At 44.9% G+C, this 21591-nt stretch overlaps 1 protein-coding gene across 3 annotated transcripts in view; it reads right to left on the bottom strand.

Annotated features, from left to right (window-relative positions):
- Positions 1 to 21591, bottom strand: part of MAJIN (membrane anchored junction protein) — a 38202-nt gene that overhangs the window by 688 nt on the left and 15923 nt on the right. Inside the window, exons 3-11 of one of the 3 annotated variants that reach the window (XM_084761730.1) lie at positions 16580 to 16625; positions 13072 to 13147; positions 12463 to 12588; positions 11194 to 11225; positions 10811 to 10902; positions 9044 to 9107; positions 3121 to 3190; positions 1947 to 2055; positions 186 to 1116 (exon numbers count right to left, since the gene is read on the bottom strand). In XM_084761730.1, coding sequence (XP_084617856.1) covers positions 1071 to 1116; positions 1947 to 2055; positions 3121 to 3190; positions 9044 to 9107; positions 10811 to 10902; positions 11194 to 11225; positions 12463 to 12588; positions 13072 to 13147; positions 16580 to 16625 — 661 coding nt within the window. In that variant the 3' untranslated portion in view covers positions 186 to 1070. Of the gene's footprint in view, positions 1 to 185; positions 1117 to 1946; positions 2056 to 3120; positions 3194 to 9043; positions 9108 to 10810; positions 10903 to 11193; positions 11226 to 12462; positions 12589 to 13071; positions 13148 to 16579; positions 16626 to 21591 lie in introns of those variants that run through there. The other 2 variants (XM_084761729.1, XM_084761731.1) reach the window with 2 other exon arrangements.

Below are 21591 nucleotides of genomic sequence, written 5' to 3' on the forward strand. Positions count from 1 at the left end.
GAGACAAAAGACATAGGCTTTGGGGCAGTAAAATTCTTTCTTTAGTGTTTTTGTTTTTGTTTTTAATAAAATTACATTTTTTTTTAATTTTAAAAAATTTTTTGGTTTTTCAAGACAGGGTTTCTCTGTGTAGCCTTGGCTGTCCTGGACTCACTTGAAGACCAGGCTGGCCTCGAACTCACAAAGATCTACCTGCCTCTGCCTCCCAAGTGCTAGGATTAAAGGTGTGCACCACCACGCCCGGCTAAATTACATTTTATTTTGTGTGAATATGCAAGCCATGGCGCATGTATGGAGGCTGAACTCAGGTTATTAGGTTTGGCTGCAGGCGCTTTATCCACCAAGCCACCTTGTTGGCTCTTCTCAGCGTTGTTTTGCTTTGTTTTTCTAATTATGAAGAGAGGGTGGTGCATGCAAGTTTCTGCAGAAGCCAGAAGAATGTGTCAGGTCCTGATGGAGTTGGAGTTACAGGTTACTGTGGATTGCTTGACTCAGGTGCCAAGAACTAAACTCAGGTCCTCTGCAATAGCAGTATGTACTCTTAACTACCATCTCTCCAGTTCCATCCTTAGTGTCTCAAATAGGAAAAAACAACAGGATAAACTCACATGAGGATTCAGTCTGTTGCTCTTATCCCTATGACCCAGGAGTCATAAGAAAAGGATGATGCCGGACGTGGTGGCGCATGTCTTTAATCCCAGCACTCGGGAGGCAGAGGCAGGTGGATCAATAATAGCTCAAAGGCAGTCTGGCCTACAAAGTGAGTCCAGGACAGCCAAGGCTACACAGAGAAACCCTGTCTCAAACAAACAGACAAACAACAACAACAACAAAAAAGGAAGAAAAGGATGGTGTGTGATGGTACATGCTGGGAGGCCAAGACAGAAAGACTTGAAGCCAGCCTGAGCTATACCACAATAATGCTTGTCTCAAAATAAACAGAAAAAAAAAAAAAAAAAGAAAATGGAAGCAAAAGAGGGATGGTATAGTTCAGGAGGAGTCATTGCAGGAGAAAATCCTCTTTCCGACGGGACCGGGACCCACGACCCATGCTGCGGTGCCTGGAAGGCTCACTGACTGCTCTTCCTGAAGAAATACCGAAACGGGAAGAGAGTGCTGCAGGGATGAGAGCAGAGGCGGCTGAGACAGAGAAGGTCGCGTCCCTTCTCCCTGGTTCCCATTAGTGCTTCATTAGCCCAGCCATTTTGCTCTGGGGAACCACTGAATGGAAATTCAAGTCCAAAACAGCATTTGAAAAGCTACCTAAATTAGATTATACGCGGAAGGGGGAAATAAAGGAAAAAGAATTGCAGTAGGGTAGCTAAGCTCTAGACAGAAAAAGATTTGCTCAGTGCTCTCTGCAAGAAGGATTCTGAAGACCCACCTAGATTCAGAGGGAACACTGAAAGCATTCTGACTCCATTTATCTGAATGACCCAAGAAAGAGAAACGTTTCTGCTCTAGCAACGTTTGTGAAATAGGCCTTATGTGGGCCCCTCACTGTGGAAAGAAGTGTACACAAATGTGCAGAGAGCAGAGCAGTCCAAGCTCAAAATCGGTCTGGACTACAAAGTGAGGCCCTGTCTTAAAAGCGAGGAGCCTGGTGTGGTAGCACACCTTTAATTCCAGTACTCTGGAGGCACAGGCAGGGGGAGCTCTGCTTGGTCTACATGGTGAGTTGCAGGACAGCCAGGCTACACAGTGATACTTTGTCTCAAAAAAAAAAAAAAAAAAAAAAATATATATATATATATATATATAATATAGTACACAGTCTTTTGAATTAGGGTCCTTGTTCTCAATTCCATTTCTACTATCTAACTGTAATACAACTGAGAAATCTCAATAAAGAATCTACTTCTCCAGTCTCTCCCCCTCCAAGACTCAACGAAGCAAACAGTCCTAGAGACTGCTTTTCAGCTTTGATGGCAAACATTCTATCTTACCTTAGAAACCCAAAGAAGCCACTGGCTCCTGCCTCTTTCAGTGGTGGTGGATTGCAATGTTGCAGCGGAGGGACAGCCACCCCCGGCAGGCTATGCTCCAACTTAGCATCTGTAAGGAAAACACTCAGGCAGGGAAAAGAGGCTAGCCCACAGGCTCCGTGATCTGAGAGGAGATCACCGACAGCCGCATACACCAAGAATTATTTAGAGCCAGGTGAAACGTTTGCTCTGACCTTTCCAACTTCATCTCAGCTCAGCAAGATTCTATTCTGACCTTGGCGTACTCTCAAAGTCTAGCTTAAGATATTTATACAGCTCAAATCTCAGCCATCCACCAGAGCCGACATGTTTCCACAAGGAACCGCAACTTGCCCAGTAATTCACATGCTCACAGCCTGGTCCTGGATAACTGCACCCCACTCCAAGTCCTCAGACTGGGTGAAAGATCCGAGAGCTGGAAGGGCACTCCTCCGCCTGACAGAGCACCTGTCTATACCTTCAATTTATTTTTTTGCTTTTTGAGACAAAAATTTTATGCAGCACAGGCCAGCCTCTAACTTGCTTTTCAGTGACCCACTAGAGCTCTAGGATTGCAGATGTGCACACTGCCTGGCTTTCCAAGGGGCTGGGATTGTCCCTAGGACTCAACAAGTGAACTGAGCACTTTCCCAACTGAGCTCCAGTGCCAGCCTCTGCACCCTCAATCTTTTTTGTTTTTTTTTTCAACACAGGGTTTCTCTGTGTAGCCCTGGCTGTCCTGGACTCACTTCGTAGACCAGGCTGGCCTAGAACTCACAGAGATCCACCTGCCTCTACCTCCTGGGATTAAAGGTGTGTGCCACCATGCCTGGCTTGCACCTTCAATTTTAATGCCGATGCCTCAGGCAAGGAGGAGAAAGCGCTTCCCAGAAATAGTTCTTCAGCTCCACAGAAGAGGGAACCACATCCCTTCAAGCTTTCCTTCGAAATCTTCCACTCTATTAGGAACTGTTTTGGAATTGCAGGGCTGCTGAGTCCACTGTCAGAAGCATGGGGGGCTGGGCATGGTGGCTCATGCTTGTAATCTCAGCATGCAGGAGGCTCAAGAGGTAGGGCCAGCCTGGGCTCTACCACAAGAACCTGTCTCAAAGAACAAAACTTCCCATCAAACAAACAAGAATCTTCCCAAACCTACCTTGTTCCTGGACATCAGTGGCAACAGAAGCTGGGGCGTCCTGATATTCCTGTGCTTCTCCTTCCCTGCTCTGCTAAAAAACAAAACAAAACAAAACAACAACAAAAGACCAAGGATAAACTCTTTTTTCCCCCTTTTTCTTTCTTTTTGTTAGAGACAGTGTTTAACTGTATATGTAGCCTTGGCTGTCCCACAACTCCCTCTGTAGACCAGGCTGGCCTTGAACTCACAGTGGTGCACCTGCCTCTGCCTCCTGAGTGCTGGCTTGAAAACTTAAGACTTCGTCCTATAGGGCCTATGATCTGGGTGCTACTGACCTCCGACGGCCCAGCCAGGTCCTACATTTCCTTCTGTTCTTGTTCGCTCCAGTTTCCTAATAGTCCCTCTAACGCCAGGCTGCCGCAGCTCAGGACAAGCCTACCTGGATTTGCCTCCATCCCTACTGCTGAGTGCCTGCTGGTGCCGAAACCAGAAGAACCAAACGTCTTTTGGTCCAGTCCGTGGGGCAGGACTGTGCAGCAAGCCCCTGTATCCATGGGGCAGGACTGTGCAGCAAGCCCCTGTATCCATGGGGCAGGACTGTGCAGCAAGCCCCTGTATCCATGGGGCAGGACTGTGCAGCAAGCCCCTGAATCCATGGGGCAGGACTGTGCAGCAAGCCCCTGAATCCATGGGGCAGGACTGTGCAGCAAGCCCCTGAATCCATGGGGCAGGACTGTGCAGCAAGCCCCTGAATCCATGGGGCAGGACTGTGCAGCAGGCCCCTGAATCCATGGGGCAGGACTGTGCAGCAAGCCCCTGTATCCATGGGGCAGGACTGTGCAGCAAGCCCCTGTATCCATGGGGCAGGACTGTACAGCAAGCCCCTGTATCCATGGGGCAGGACTGTACAGCAAGCCCCTGTAGGGAGGCTGCCCCACAGGTCTGTAGTGCTATGGCTGCAAAGTGGGCAGCAGTTGTCAAGGAAGGCTTCACAGAGGAAGTGACATCTGGATGGAGCCTTGATGGATGAATGGGAGTTTGTCATAATTGGGGTGAGGAGCCGGTCAGGGAGAGCAGGGCTTTCTGGGGAAGAGACAAATGAAAAGGGCACAATGCCATCACTGAGTAACTACAATCAGAATGGCTAGAGCCAGGGATGGAGGGAGCATGACAGCTGAACAGCCAGGATAATACAATGCAATCTTATATGTGCCACTGCTTTGTAGAAGTTCCTTTGTATGTTGAAGAGGACATGCTACAATCTGGTTCCAGGTCCAGATTTCCAGTGCACACTCTGATGGTCAAAAACACAAGCATACATTTCCTTTGGAATCTCTGCCAGCTGGCCTGTCCTCACCCAGCGTAGCCTGGTTGCACAGTGGCATGGATGCTATTCAGGCTGTGCTTCTGGTGAAGAATTTGTACAGGGTGCTGGGGAGGCATAGTTGTAGTCGGTCCCTAGGAAGTCAGTACTGGCCCCTACTCTAAGCATAAGTTTCAAGTTAGAATGGCAGATCTTTCTGAGAGGAGAGAGAGAGAGAGAGAGAGACAGACAGACAGACAGACAGACAGACAGAGACACAGACAGAGCTAGCTACTCTTACTCTCCTAGACAATAAGGCAGGATTTAGAGGGCCTAGCTCTAGTTTCTTGAAAGGATAATTCTTACAAATTTAATGAAACTATGATTTTGGACTTAAATCTTGTGGCAGAAATGACCAAAGAGACCAGCATTTCTGAGGGTTGAGTATGATGTATAGAGGACAAAGGTCTTCCCAGAAGCACGGAGACTCCTCTCACAAGAAGGGTAGCTTCCCTTGAAGGCAGTGTACAGGCACAAACTGAGGGGAAAGACACAGCTGAGGAAGACTGTGGTATGGTTGGAGAGGGCCAGCAGGGTGTCACACCTTGAAAGGCCAGGGCCAGGCTGGTCCGCACTGGGGCCATTTATCTGCTCTTTCCTGTCTTTTAATCTTTTCGTAGTCTGGGTCTCTAGGTCTGGGATCTGAAGAAACAAGATGAAAGGGTCTTCTCTTCCTTATTCTTCCCCCAAACATGTCTCATGAGACAAGTAATGTATTTTTTTTTAAAAAAAGCATTCCCTGCTAAAGCTTTTCAGTGTGTTCAGACACGCACAATCCTCCTGGCCGTATGTGATCCTATAACTCAAACTTCCCACAAATGGGTGGGGGATGCCAACCACTGAACCATAGGAGAAAATTCAATTCTTCCAGCTCAAGTGGCTTGCACTGAGAGTCACTGTGATTACCTTAATTTAGGAGAAATCCTCTCCCTGGGAACAGGGTCTGTGATGGTGCTGTCTTTGGGCATTGAGTCAAAATCAATAAACATGCTCCTTTTGCTCAGCTTTTCTCTAAGCCCAGAGTCAGGTTGAAAAGGTAATTATGTTGAGTAAGAAGCTGTGGGTACTGTTCTTGCAGGAGATGATGTGTCAAACTAAGAATAGGAAGGTACGGAGGGTAGTGCGAGGGAAATGCTCCTTTACAGCAATTATCTTGCTTGTGTGGAGCGCTTTGTTCTCCAAAGCTTCACGTACCCCCTTGTACTTTCTCATTTCTCTTCTTGACTCTCCAAAGGCTGGGAGTGCAGAAGGAGACAGCTTTCTACCTAAAACCACTCAGTGTGCTGTGGGGCTGTGACACAAAACTGGGACCCCAAGTCTAACCCTGTCTCTAGAGGCAGAAGTCTAGATCCCAGGTCCCAGTCAAGGACCTGATGAACTCCTGGAAGCAAGCAGCCAGGCTTTATTATGTGTGTTGGGTGTCCTGGCACTTAACATGCCTTAAACAAATGACAAACCAGCCGACTGGAAGTGAAATTGTTTTGTTACTTTACTCCTGTGGTCTTGGTGGACATAAGGCCTATCAGTGTCTAGTCCATGCTGATCTGTCCACTAACAGTTCCCAGTGCTGCACCCTGAGCCCCGGGAGCACTGGCCTGCTGCATAAAAAGTGTCACACTCTTCCCATGTGGCCTGGGCTTCCCCAGGGAACTCTTCCCTCATGACCTCTTTGTGTTTACTAGGTACCCTGTGCTTCCCATACGCACATAGCTATCTGACTGGCCTGACATTCCTATGAGCCCAACTATATGGCACACAGTAGACAGAGGACAGTGTCTTGAATGAATGCATATGGTAGTTCTTTGCTCCTTAACTAATCATTTGTAGATCTTAGAAGGTGAAGGAGATGACTGTTAGTGTCTGCAACTTAGTGTCAGAGCTGCTTTGGAAACAAAGAATTAAAAAAAAAAAAGGCACATATAATAAATAGTTAAGCTGGGCATGGCGGCGCACACCTTTAATCCCAGCACTTGGGAGGCAGAGGCAGGTGGATCTCTGTGAGTTTGAGGCCAGCCTGGTCTATAAAGTGAGTCCAGGATGGCCAAGATAACATAGAGAAACTCTGTCTCCAAAAACCAAAAACCAAAAACAAACAAACAAACAAAAAGTTAAGAGTTATTTAAAAGGAGGAAATAAGGGGCTGCAGAGATGGCTGAGAGGTTAAGAGCACTGACTGCTCATCCAGAGGTCCTGAGTTCAATTCCCAGCAACCACATGGTGGCTCACAACCATCTATAATGTGATCTAATGCCCTTTTCTGTCATGCAGGCAAGCGCTGTATACATAATAAATAAATCTTGAAAAAAATATTTTTTTAAATAAAGGAGGAAATAAAAAATATGCCACTTGGGGGGGGGCGGATCGGTAGGTTCCAAGACAGGATTTTTCTGTGTAGCCCTGGCTATGCTTGATCTTCCTCTGGAGACAAGGCTGGCCTCAATTCAGAGACCCACCTGCCTCTGCCTCCTGAGTGCTGGGATTAAAGGCGTGTGCCACCACACCTGCCCCCCTCCATTTTGTTCATTTTTTCTTGTTGTTGTTTTTATATTTAAAAGACTTACTGTATTTTAAACTACCTATATGTGTGTGGATATGTGCTTGTGAGGCAGTACCCACAGAAGACAGAGGCCCCTGTGAGCAGAAAAGACCCCCTCTGGAGCTGGAGATACAAGCAGTTATAAGTGCCTGGCCTAAATGCTGGGAATCAAACTTAAAACCTCCAGAACCATTGACCTATGTCTTCAGCCTTTTTAATTACCTTTTTCAGGTGACAGGGGCAGAGCCTGTATAGGCCTGGCTGGCCTTGAACTCACTATGATCTGCCTCCCTCTGCCTCCCAAGTGCTAGGATTAAAGGCATGAGCAATCTCACCCTGGTTCATTTACACATTTGTAGGTGTGAGGTGCATGAGGGTGTGCTTGTGTCACAGCATGCACACAGAAATCTGGATGCCTCTTGGGAGTCACTTCCTTCCTTCTGCCCTGTGAGTCCTGGGGATGGAAGTCAATCAGGCATGGCAGCCAAATGAGCCATCTCACTGGCTATTTGGGTTGTTTTGGTTTATTTTTAGATGTTTGAGACAGGGTTTCTCTGTGTAGCCTTGGCTGTCCTGGACTGGCTTTGTGGACCAGGCTGGCCTCAAACTTACAGTGATCTGCCTGTCTTGGCCTCTGCATGTGCTACCACTCCCAGCTTGGCTTTTTGGTTTTTAATAAAAAAATTTATTTACACATGTGTGTGTATGAGTACATGTGTGAAGGTGCCTAGAGAGGCCAGAAGGTGGTGGATCCTCTGGAGATGGAGTTACAGGCAGTTGTGAGGCGCCCAACATGGAGGCTGGGAAGTGCACTTCAGTCCTTCTGCAACAGCAGTGAACACCCCTAACTGCTGAGCCAGCTCTCAACCCCTTTGTTTATTTTAGAGACAGGGTCTTACCATGCAGCCCTGTCTGGCCTGGAACCCTTTGTGTAGATCAGGCTGCCTGTGGACTAAAGAGAATTCAGATCGTGCCTCCGACTCCTAAGTGCTGAGATTAAAGGCACGGTCCACCAGGACCAGCTTCCTCCATTTTTCACAAAATAATTTAAAACTTATAGTTTTACAACTCCACACATGTAAAATAAATGTTTTGATTATCTTTACTCCCCACTGCATTTTTATCCTCCTCACTCTGCAGCCCTAACACATCATTCTCCTGCTTTCATGTCTTTTTTCCTTAGGACTCACAACTCAATTAGGGTTCCCTGCATGTGTGCGGGAGGACGGTGATGCCCTGGACCATGGGCAGCTTACCCGTGCTTACACTCCTACGTAAGACTCCCTTCCAGAGCACTTCATGAACTGCTGGCACCTTGGCTCAGGGTGAGCTTCATGTGGCCTTCCCCTTCCATGAAGGGGTGATAACTGACTGACCCTGTACAGGTTTAATCCAGCTAACTGCTGCTGCTGTGGGTCTATGAATGCACTGAGTGAACATGTCCTGAAGACATCACTCACTCCTCCTCACCCTCCAGCTCCTACATCATTTCTTCCTTGTTGTTTTTTCAGAGAATGTCTCACTCCACAGCCCTGGCTGACTTGAAACGTATAGCTTAGCTAGGCTGGCCTCAAACTTTAGCCATCTCGCTGCCTTGGCCAGGGCGCTGGAATTATAAGTGTGCACTTCCACTCCTTACCAATTCCTAGTGCTGATACATGCTCACCTCACCTGCTAAAACAAGACATGCTCAGGTTCAGACTCCAGTGTAGATTTAGGCAAGACGTTTTCTACAGTGAGGATTCTACATTGGATTTCAGCTCATTCAATACAGACCTATTTTAAATTATTGAACATAAGCAGTTCTAAGTTGAAAAGACTCTTAACACAAAAAGATCCATGGGTGTGTTCATTATACAACAACTTTGGGGACAGACTGTGACAACTGCAGAATAGGAGAATGTCGTTTTACAGAGAGTGAAACCCAAGAATGAGTTCAGTCAGTTCAGTCTCTAGAAGGACCAAGCTGAGCGTGTCACAGGAGCCCGGCCTGTAACAGAGAAGGAACCGTCGGGAGCCTCAGCACCTCCACCGATGCTTACCCTCTTGGTTGCCTTCAGTGCCTTCTTACGTTTGGGATCTTCACTACAAGGCTCTGTCTTGGCTCTGAAATGAGGGAGGAAAGCCCAGAAAATGTCATTGGCTGTGGCAACTTTACCACATTCAAGCAAAGGTAGCCCAGATGAATATTTCAGAAGTTGGCTATTTTTATACTACTCCTGGCTGGCAGTAAAAATTGCATGGCAAAATTTTCTTTGGTTGCTTTAATTCACAATAGAACTTCAATTGCCAACATTTAAGGGAAGGTTCGAGAAGCAGACTATGAAATGTTGAGTTGTGCATCAAAACCCAGGAGATATTTGGGGCCTCATCTCTGTGGTCAAACCAGCTAAATAAAATAAAATAAAAGCAGTTTTATGCCTCAAATATGCTCACATTCCACATGGTTTGGAGCAAACTCCCTACTTGTCACTGACACACCCACCCAAAATGCACAGTCAGCCTGTGGTAACTTCCCTCACTGTTGTTTTGGTCTAGGGGCCTCAAGTCCTAAGCGGGCCTGGCATAAAGCACCTGGGGCTGAGGACCAAACCACACCTTGGATTATTCCAGGTGGCTTCTCTGGGATGCCAAGGATGACTAATTCTTCCATTGACAGAAAAACAAAAGGACACCTCTACAACAGCAACTTCAGCACGTTGGGATATGTTCAGCATTCCCTCTAACAACTCATGCATACTGCTTACCCCTGCCCCAAGACAGGGTTTCTCTGTGTAGCCTTGGCTGTCCCAGACTCACTTTGTAGACCAGGATATCCTGGAATTCAGACAGCACCAACTGCCTCTGTCTTCCTGCGTGCTGGGATTAAGGACATGTGCCACCACACCCCGCCTGACACTACTTTTTTTTTTTTAAAGATCTTTTTAGTATTCCTGGCCGGCCTCTTGCAGTGAGTGATTCTACTGTCTTCGCCTCCTGAATGCTGAGCTTGAGTGTATACCGCCACGCACAATATCTTGCACATGTTTACATTTTAGCCAATTGCTCATGGGATAAAACAAATTCCAGTTTATTTGTTCTCATTCTTTCAAAGTTCTTTGTATGTATATATTCATGTATGTATAGGTACGGGATGTGAATGTACACATGTATACACCTGTGTGGAGGGCTAAGTACAACCACCAGTGCTGTTCCGCCAGTACTGTCCACTTTTTAAATTTGAGACAGGTCTCTTACTGGCCTGCAGCTTGCCAAGTAGGCTAGGCTGGCTAGCTAGTGACCCCCATAGGTCTACATGCCTGCCTCTCTCCACACTGCAACTATGAGCCTGTGCCACCAGGCCTGGCACCCTCATGGGTTCCGGGATCACATTCAGGTCCTCATGGTTATATGGCAAGGACTTTACCAACCAAGACATCTCTTCAGCCTCCGTTTGTTTCTGTGTAACATTCTGAGACTCCCTAGGTTGTGTGTTTTCTACGCATAATACCATATGTACTCACTGACTATGCTGAGTTCAGTTCTATAGATTTGACTGTGTTTCTTCTTAGTCTTTGTCTGTATTTTTCTTTTTTGATGTCACGGCCTTACATTTATTAGGTGAGCACTCTATCAAGCTACATCTTGATGAACAGAACAATCTTACTTTTCTGACAGACTTCAAATGAAATAGAACATATCAACTTATTTCTTTTCCTTAGTTTAGCCCTGGAGTGGGCAAGGCACTGATGAAACCTCCAACTCAAGCAGCTTGCAAGGACAGAATCAACAAGCAGCAATAGGTGGCAAAGCCTTTCGACGCCACTGACCTGTGTGGCTGTGGCCTGCCTGGGGAGCTGGGTTCTTTCATGAGTTTTTGTTTCTTCATTGCAGCTTCTTCTGCATCCTTCTCAGCTAGGACCTGTAGAGAGGAAACCAGACTCCTGGGAGCCTCCCTCTTCTAGAGTGGCGCACAGTTTAGGAGGGCCTAGCACCGAGGACTGCTGGCCCAAGGCAACGCACAACATCTCAGCAAGACATTCTGCCAGAGACATGGCCTCTGCAATCTATAGGAAGAGAGACATATGGTCTCATGTTCACAGCTGTGATAGGACCTGAGCAGCAACTGAGGGGCAAAGGCAGAAGACACAAGAACAACACTTTTGAGGCAAGAAAGACAATTTTCATTTACTATAGAAAAAGAAAAACTTACCAACTCAAGAGGAATATCGTCTGTTGGTTTCCCTACAATGGGAAATTTGACCGTCATAATAGATTAAGATTGTTACCAGGGTTTCTAGACTTCATTTATTTATGCTAATTGGCTTGAGACAAAACTTCTGCTTGGGCCCTTTCCTTTTTTGCCTAGTCCAACTTTCCCTACACAGGATCTTTGAGCTTCCGCCCCACCCTGCTGCAGAACAACTGCTACCTCTAAGCTGGAATGGAGATGATTCATGCCCCTCAAAAAAGGACGGATTTTACTACATGAATAACTGAGTATCTCCTGTTGTTCTCCATCTAATTCTCTTGAGGCTGTACTTCTCACTGAGCCAGAACCTCAACATTTCAGGTAGACTGGCCAGCCAGTGACCTTTTAGCACCTACCCAGTCTCTGCTACACACAGTGACACCCCCCCACCCCACCCCCACCCCAATGTGGCCATGGGCAATGGGGATTTAAACTCAGGCCCTTGTGTTTGTATAACAAGCATTATTATCTACTGAACCATCTCTCCTGTTTTCTTTTCTACTATTTCAATATGGAATGCATTTATTTGCCTCATAGTAAAATAAACATATCCTCCAGGGATTAGTAACTGGGAGATGATGTTAAGACATTTCTGAGGGAGTTGGAGAGATGGCTCAAAGGTTAAGAGCTGCCCTTCCAAAGGTCCTCAGCTCAATTCCCAGCAACCACCTGGTAGCTCACAACCAGCTATAATGAGATTGTGTGCCCTCTTCTGGCGTGCAGGTATACATGCAGATAGAACATTCATACACTAAAAAAAAAAAAAAAAAAAAAAAAAAGATAGACATTACTGAGAAGGCCAGTATTCATAAGGCAGAAGGAAGTGGGTTACTGAATCTGAGGGCAGCCTGGTCTACATAGTGAGTTCTAGGACAGCCAGGGCTACATAGAGAAACCCCATTTCACCAACAAAACCAAAATTATTTACATGGTATCTGTCACTGAGCAATTACTCTACACATACACTATGTATTCCCACCCACCAATACATATGTATACACTTTCTATAATTAATGTGTCTCTTCACCATTTTACAAAGGAGACCCAGGCAGATTAAATAACCTATCATGGTGCCTAAGCCACAAGGTACTGAATCAAATTAGAAAGAATGTTCCAGAGCTCTGTCCTGTGTGGGTAACACCCAGTTGTGCAGACAGCTACATGGTGCTCAGCCCATAGTTCTGCCCATTTCCTTCTTTTTATCACCCTCATTCTCATCATCCTACTTACCTGAAGGCAAGTTTTCCGCAAACCATTTCATCTCTACATAGAGAGTAAAAACAAATGGATAGGGGGTCAGGATGACCTCTCCATGTTTAAATCTCAGGTGGGAAACTCTCTCCCACTTACTTTTATCTGAGGATGGTGCTAAGGAAGTGAGGAAGGAGACCAGTATGCACCTCTAACTATGTGAGGCTGAGGCTCTAGCTCTCCTTTCTCTGATTTACCTTCCAAACTGCCTTTGGTCTCACTGCTTCCATTTGAATCTATAACTGTCATCTGTAGCTCAGTGACAGCTAGGAAAAGCCAGGTGTGGTGTTGCATGCCTACAGTCACAGCACTGAGGAGGAGCCCGAGGCAGGAAGATTACTGTGAATTCTGTGCTACCTTTGACAACATAGTGAATAGCAGGGCAGCCATGGCTACCTAGTGAGACCAGCCACAGCTAGCTACCTCAAAAGCCCACGTCAGGCATGGTGTTTTGCATAGGGTTACACTTGTAACCTAGCACCTGGGAAGTGGAAGTAGACCCAGCCTGGGACACATGAGATAGGGCCTATCTTAAACATCAAACTCCACTCTTGAGGGGCTGGAGGGAGACCAGGAAAGAAAGGATACATGGGAACACAATGAAGTGCTCTGTAACAAAGGGCTGCAGGTTATCCATGTTTGCCAAGACTACACGGACAGAATCCTGAAAAAGATTTTAAAAATCACTTTAATACTGTTGAAGTTCAGCTTATCTTTCCATTTACATCTTTCATTCTTTTTTTTTTCTTTTTCTTTTGAGACAGGGTTTCTCTGGGTAGCCTTGGCTGTCCTGGACTCACTTTGTAGACCAGACTGGCCTTAAACTCACAGCGATTCTCCTGCCTCTGCATCCCCAGTGCTGGGATTAAAGGTGTGCGCCAACATGCCCGGGGGAATTGGTTTTCTCCTACCATATGGATATCAGGGATTAAACTCAGGTTCCCAATCCTTGTGCAGGAGCTTTACTTTACTGAGTCAGCCTATGACCCAACAGTTATTTTATTTTTTTCAGTATTTTTGTTGTTTTTGGCTTTTTTGGCTTGTTTTTCAAGACAGGGTTTCTCTGTGTAGCCCTGGCTGTCCTGGCTTTGTTTTGTAGACCAGCTTGGCCTTGAACTCACAAAGATCCACCTGCCTCTACCTCCTGAGTGCTGGAGTTAAAGGTGTTCACCATCATGCCTGTCTCACTAAATAGTTTTTGTTTGGTTTTTGTTGTGCCCCCTCCCCCATGATAGGGTTTCTCCATGTCACTCTGGCTGTCCTGGGCTTGTTTTATAGACAAGACTGGCCTCAACTCTCAAGTGCTGGGATTAAAGGCATGTGCCACCACACCTGGCTAGTTTTTTGTTTTGTTTTGTTTTTAAAATAATTTTCTATGACCTATTTTTAGGGGGAAGAGTGGATACTGTAACTGAACCTACTGCTGTGGGTATCATGTATTCCCCCTTTGAATCATGTCCCTAGCCCAAGACCACTCATTTCTTTAGAATAAATTTTGAATTTCAGTTTCAAATTTTTTTTTCTTCCCCAAGACAAGATTTCTCTGGGTAGCCTTGGCTGTCCTGGACTCACTTTTGTAGGCCAGGCTGGCCTTGAACTCACAGTGGTCTCCCTGGCTCTGCCTCCCAGAGTGCTGGGATTACAGGCATGCACCACCACCGTCTGGTCAGTTTCAACTTTTGTAATTTACTTTAGTAAGGCTTGTTTTCCTCAAGTTTGGGCCCCAGGAAACAGAAACTGTCATTTGTTGTTCTATCTAGCATGGTGTATTGCCTATAATAGTAGGTAATATCTATTATTTTTTAAATTATTTTTTATTTATTATTATATATACAATGCTCTGCCTGCATGTATACCTGCAGGTCAGAAGAGGGCATCATCATAATGGATATTACCAGGACTGGCGAGATAGCTCAGCGGTTAAGAGCACTGACTGCTCTTCCAGAGGTCCTGAGTTCAACTGATGCACCTATGAACACATATATAGGGGCCCAGAGTCTTCCTCCATCTCGGCACCTTAGCTTTGGAGACAGGGTTGCTCACTGGAGCTGGAGCTCATTGATCTGGTGAGGCTAGCCAGCCTATGAGCTCCAGGGATCCAGTGTCTCCGCCTTCCTGGCCCTGGGGTCACAGTGCTCAGCTCAGCTTTTATGGCTGCCGGGGATCTGAACTCAAGTCCTCCTGCTTTTGTAGGTACATTACAGCCCCCTGAGCTGATGTTTTGCATAGTAAGGCTGCATGGCACGTCTCAGCATTTTCTAAAGGAATGAAGAGAATGATAATACTGTCCCGGAAGCTAGTAAGGACTGAAGGAGAGCATGCAGGGCTGGAGACATGGCTCAGTGGCAAAGAGCATGGGCTGTTCTACAGGGCCCTGGTTTGATGCACTCACATGGCTGCTTATAACCTATAAACCCAGTTCCAGGGGATCCAACACCCTCTTCTGGCCTCAGCAAGCATTAGGCATATGGGTGGTACACAAATATGCAGGCAGGCAAAACATCCACAAACATAAATAAAATTTGTAAAAACAAAAGAATATAAAAAGCATTTGCTGCTGGATGTGGCAGCACATGCTCATAATCACAGCATGTGGGAGGCTAAGACAGGGGGAGGATTATGAACTCAAGGCCAACCGAAGGTCATAGTGAGATCTTCTCTCAAAAAAAAAAAATCAGGGTTCAATTCCCAACACCCACGTAGTGGCTCACAAACATATGTAATTCTAGTCCTAAGGGCTCCAAGACTCTCTTTTGGCCTTTTCAGACACCTGATGCACATGTAATGCACAGACATATATGCAAAGTACCATACACATAAACACAAAAATTTAAAAAGAGTTAGAAACGCAACTTAGATGGTAGAGTTATTACTGAGTGTGCATGAGGTCCTAAGCTCAATCCCAGCATCGTATAGACCAGGTATGGTCGTGTACAGCTATAATTCCAGGCAGGCGGCTCTGAGTTCGAGGCCAGCCTGGTCTACAAATAGGGTCCAGGACAGCCAAGGCTACACAGAGAAACCCTGTCTCGAAAAAACAAAAAACAAAAAAAAGAAAGAAAAGACCAACAGCAGAGGCTGATACCTGCAATCCCAGGACTTAGGAGACAGAGGCAGAAGGGTCACTAAAAGTTCAAAGCCAGCTTCATCTACACAACAAGGCAGGAATATATAGTGAGACCCTGTATCCAAAAATAAACCAAAATCAAACCAACCAAACAAAAAAGTAGAATGCAAACTTTAATATGCACATAAATGTATGCAAATGCTTTCTTGCCTATATGTGTGTCCAGCACTGGACACATCTATTTGAAATCCACACCATCATCTTGGAAACAGATTAACCTTATTTGCCAGGTGAAGGAACGGACCAGAATACAGGCCAGGCCCCAGAATTCTAATTGTTGGCCAAATACTTTGACCAGTTTACAAAGCTGTATCCCTGCTCAGTCTTTTTTTTTAATGGAAATCTCTAACAAGGCGAGCTGTGCAGAAAAGGAATGAGCAGGAACTTGGAGTAAAGCGATGGCAAATGTTTCCAATTAAATGAAGACGCAGCCACTCATCAAGCGTATTTACTGCCCAGTCTCCTGACTGGCAAACACCAGGTGGTGGTTGGGAGCATGGCATTTCCAGAGTCCTGGAAGGCAGCAATTCTCCGGAAGCTACTTTGTGCCAACTGCCACAACAGAGCTGCCCTGTCTGGGAACCTCAGCAGAAACAACAACCACCAGACTGAAAGGCATTCTGCTCCTACTTTAGTGAGGATTGAGAAAGGATGTGGGCTTTAAAACTTCCTGAAAAACAGTGGCTTCTTTGCACGGAGATACCAATTTATCAATAAAACAAAACCAGCTGGGTGTGCTGGCACACACTTTTAATCCCAGCACCCCAGAAGCAGAGATAGGCAGATCTCTTTAAGTTCGAGGCCAGCCTGGTCTACAATGCGAGTCCAGGACAGACAAGGCTACACAGAGAAACCCTGTCTCAAAAAACCAAATTAAATAAATAAATAAAACAAAACAACAAGTTTGGGTGTAGATTCATCCTTACTTAAGGAGTAATTTCTTCAGAAATTGTTTGATTTTTTTCCTACCTCTAGTTCCTGGATGATGACTTCCTTAGCCTCGATTTCTTCTCCTCTAGAAGGCAAACACAAGTACCATAAGAAAGCAAGCCCTGAGCTAGGCCTGGTGGTGCACGCCTTTAGTCCCAGCACTCAGGAGGCAGAGACAGATGGATCGCTGTGAATTCAAGGCCAGCCTTGGCTACAAAACTAGTCTAGGACAGTCAAGGCTACACAGAGAAAGCCTGTCTGGGGGGGGGGGCAGGAAGAAAGCTCTGTCCAGTGTCTGAAACAAGATATATTACAGTTGCCAGGCGGTGGTGGCACACGCCTTTAATCCCAGCACTTGGGAGGCAGAGGCAGGTGGATCGCTGTGAGTTCGAGGCCAGCCTGGTCTACAAAGTGAGTCTAGGACAGCCAAGGCTACACAGAGAGACCTTGTCTCGAAAAAAAACAAAAACAAGATATATTACAGTCTGTGGCTGACCCAGTGCTCACATTACACGGTGTGGTCTGAGCATTGGTACAAGATTGCTCTCTGTCTTCTCTGTTAAGCTGAGTGTGGTGGCACACGCCTTTTTTAAAAAAATATTTTATTTAGTTTTTTAATCTATGTGCATTGGTGTGAAAGTGTCAGATCTTGGAGTTACAGACAGTTGTGAGCTGCCATGTGGGTGCTGGGAATTGAACCTGGGTCCTCTGGAAGAGCAAGCAGTGCTTTTAACTGCTGAGCCATCTCTCTAGCCCTGGCACAGGCCTTTAATGCCAGCACTTGGGAGGCAGAGTCAGGCGAATCGCTGTGAGTTCGAGGCCAGCCTGGTCTACTGAGTCCAGGATAGCCAAGGCTACACAGAGAAACTCTGTCTCAAAAAAAAAAAGTCTTCTCTGTTAGACTTCTAAGACATTATATATATATATATATATATATATATATATATATATATACATATATATAATATTTATTTATTCATTACTTATACAGTATTCAGAGGGCACCAGATTTCATTACAAGTGGTTATGAACTACCATGTGGTTGCTGGGAATCGAACTCAGGACCTTTGAAAGAACAGCCAGTGCTCTTAACCTCTGAGCCATTTCTCCAGCCCTATTTCTGCTGTAATTGTTAGTAATTTATTAGACTTGTGTATAGTTTAATAAATTATATATATGTACACACACATACTGGTTTTTCAAGACAGGATTACTCTAATTTTTAAAATAAGTTTTGTTGTTTTTCAAGACAGGGTTTCTCTGTGTAAGCCTGGCTGGCCTTGAACTCACAAGAGATCCTCTCAAGTGCTGGGATGAAAGGCATGAGCAAATCTTCCCAGCAGCCACAGAACTCAAATTTCAAAAAATCCAACCAAAGCCTTTATTAGAAGGTTGGCTGAATGACAGCAAAAGTTCAAGTCCTAGCTTGGAAGCTATCAACAGTTATGCTAAGGGCACTTATTAGTTAAGGAATGGGATCCTATAATTTAGGATGCAGATGTGTGGGAGGACCCTATTGAAGCTGAGAACTTTGAACCCTCAGATTCTCAGGAGTTTATTTCATCTGATGAAATAGTCTCTCTACCCTCAGCAAATGTATTCTCAGCCCAATCCCCTGAAATATTGCCTTTTCCACCTTTGACTGAAAAACAACAACAACAACAACAAAACTAATCCTTCATTGTCTGCTATACCAGCATGGCTTTCTCTGAAGGAGATGCCAGACGAGACAATATTGATATCCCTCAGGGTCCACCAATAGCTGCCTCTAGACCTATAGAAAGTGTATAGCCATAAATACCTTTTATTTTATTTATTTGTTTTGCTTTTCTTTCTTTCTTTTTTCCGAGATAGGGTTTCTCTGTGTAGCCTTGGCTATCTTGGACTAACTTTGTAGACCAGGCTGGCCTTGAACTCACATCAACCCACCTGACTCTGCCTCCTGAGTGCTGGGATTACAAGCCTGTGCCAGCCCTCAGGAGGCAGAGGCAGGTGGATTTCTGCCAGCCTGATCTACAAAGTACGTTCGAAGACAGCCAAAGCCATACAAAGAAACCCTGTCTCGAAAAGCAAAAAAAAAAAAAAAAAAAAAAAAAAAAAAAGAGAAAGAAATCTAGTCCATGAGCAGGTGCACTACACTGCTAAAGAGCTAATTCATCTACACAGAAGTCTGGGGAATATGAGTGGGAATGGATTTCAAGGGTATGAGATAATGGTGGAAGAAACAAAAATGAACCAGACTTAATTTACTGTAGAGCCTAGGTTTTAAAAAAATTTTTATTTTTTTTATTTTATGTGCATTGGTGTTGTGCCTGCATGTATGTCTGTGTCAGGGTGTCAGATCTTGGAGTTACAGACAGTTGTGAGCTGCCATGCGAGTGCTGGGAATTAACTTAGGTCCTTTGGAAGAGCAGTCAGTGAGTGTTCTTAACCGCTGAGCCATCTCTCCAGCCCCGAGCCTAGGTTTTTGTTGTTGTTGTTGTCTTTCTTTTTTTTCGAGACAGGGTTTCTCTGTGTAGCCCTAGCTGTCCTGGACTCCCTTTGTAGACCAGGCTGGCCTCGAACTCACATCATTTTGCCTGCCTCTGCCTCCCAAGTGCTGGGATTAAAGGCATGCGCCACCACTGCTCAGCTTGAGCCTAGTTTTAATTTGGAAGCTTGTACAGATGTCAAAAATTTGTTTGAATGGTTGGCTGAAATATTTGTCAAAAGATGGCCTACTGAAAAGGAGTTGGAGATACCTGATATCCTTTAGTTTAATATCAACGAAGAGCTGTGTGTGTGTGTGTGTATATATATATATATATATTTTTTTTTTTTCAAAACAGAGTTTCTCTATGTTATCTTAGCCATCCTGGACTAACTTTGTAGACCAGGCTGGCCTTGAACTCACAGTGATCCTCCTGCCTCTGCCTCCTGAGTGCTGGAATTAAAGGCGTGTACCACCACACTCGGCTTGATGAAGGGCTTTCATGGCTCAGGGAAACTGCAATGCTAAAGTGGGTATACTGTGTAAAACCTAATAGTCCACTGTGAGAAGGCCAGGAAGATATGTCCTTCACTAACTCTCAAAGATGGAAAATGGTGAGAGGGACACCAGCACATTTGAAGAGTTTTATTGTTGCCCCTTTCCTCTGTGCCAGACCTTAGTGTTGGAGATGCTTTTGTTCAGTTGGTTGAATTAAACACAGTGGGTTTTGTTGGGCCTCAAAGCAGCAGGGGCCAGGTGGCAGCATATTCAAAGCAATGTCCAGAATGGCCTAACCTGTAATGTGCAGCACAGGCGAAGTGACTTTTATGGTGACATGACTCATATGGACTTTCCTGTGGAGGAATGCTTTGAGTGGATGTAATAGTTGTCAATAAAGCACTCTTCAAGCCAGTCAGCTGGGCAGAAGGACAGGCAGTGAAAGGCCGGCTTCCAAGGGAGGTTGGAAGTGCTGGTTGCTGGACTGCTGACAGTTGGGGAGAGAAGTCACCCAAAAAGGATCAGACTGCCAAGTGACTGGGATATATGTAGGTTTTGAGGCCATAGGATTAGAGTAGTTTAGTTCAGTTTACTAGTAGATTAGTAGTAGTTTAGTTTCTTCCCAGCATAGTGCTTGCAGCTTTAAAATATACTACAGTCTCACTGTATCAGTTATTGGCTTCCTAGGCCATACAGATAAGTTACTTGTAACAAATTGATGCCCAACTAATTTAATGTATCCACACCCTTGAAATATCATACTTTGTCATAGCTTGGTGGGGGAATAAACTCCCAAAGAGATAACAACAACAAAAAAAGGCATACAAAAATGAAAGACACAATAATGCAAAAGTTTTGAAGTTTGTTAAATGCTCTTTTAAATGATGCTGAGATACAAATAGGAGAGAGAGACAGAGACAGAGACAGAGAGAGACAGAGAGATCATGTTACTGATTGTGACTACTATTTTTTTTTTTGAGACAGGGTTTTTCTATGTAGCCTTGGCTGTCCTGGACTCACTTTGCAGACAAGGCTGGCTTCAAACTCAGAGATCCACCTGCCTCTGCCTCCCAAGTGCTGGAATTAAAGGTATGTGCCACCACGCCCGGTGTGACTACTATTTTTATTTTAATCATTCTTGCTTTCTATAATTTTTCAAAGGAAAAAGCTTTAGAGAAAAAAATTATAAAAATTTACAGATTGGACTGAGAAAAATGCTAGGGTATTAGAGACAAAGCAAAATGAAAAATATGAAACTTAGAAACAAACTTTAGAAGTTAGGAAGGCTTATAACTGGGGCTGGAGAGATGGCTCAGTGGTTAAGAGCACTGGCTGTTCTTCCAGAGGTCCTGAGTTCAATTCCCAGCAACCACATGGTGGCTCACAACCATCTATAATGTGATTTGATGCCCTCATCTGGCCTGCAGATGTATATACAGTCAGAGTACTGTATACATAATAAATAAATAAATAAATAAATAAATAAATAAATAAGAAAAGCTTATAACTAGGAATAATAATACTGAGATAGAACCAGAAGAAAAAAGGCCAGAACATACAACATAACTTTGTAACAAGACTACAGAGCAGTCATTATCTGTTTAAAAACCTAAAATGATTTTCCCAGCCTTGATAAGGGAATTACCAGGAGATGAGGAAAATCCACAAGGTTATCAGGGTTTTGATTGGCAACCTATAGATACACAAGATTTAAAAGGGTTTAAGGCGGCAATAAGCAGTTATGGTTTACATTCACCATATGTCAAAGAGATACTTAATAACTGAGCCACATGGAATTATATAATTCCAAAAGATTGGAGAGATTTGATGACTGCCATCTTAGAGCCGGGTCCCCAATTACAATGGCTGGCATGGTGGAAAGATGAGGCCGCACTTATGGAGCAGCGCAATAGGACTGGAGGCATTGATATTGTCAGGGATCAGTTGTTAGGTGAAGGCCCATATTCTAAACTAGAGTAGATTGCCGTTGATGATGCTGTCTTAGAACAATGCTGAACAATAGCCATGAATGCTTGGGGCAAGGTTGAACAACAGGGACAAACGGAATCATTTATAAAAATAA

Source organism: Acomys minous (assembly GCF_964271855.1).
Source record: "Acomys minous genome assembly, chromosome: 2".
NCBI lineage: Eukaryota > Metazoa > Chordata > Mammalia > Rodentia > Muridae > Acomys > Acomys minous.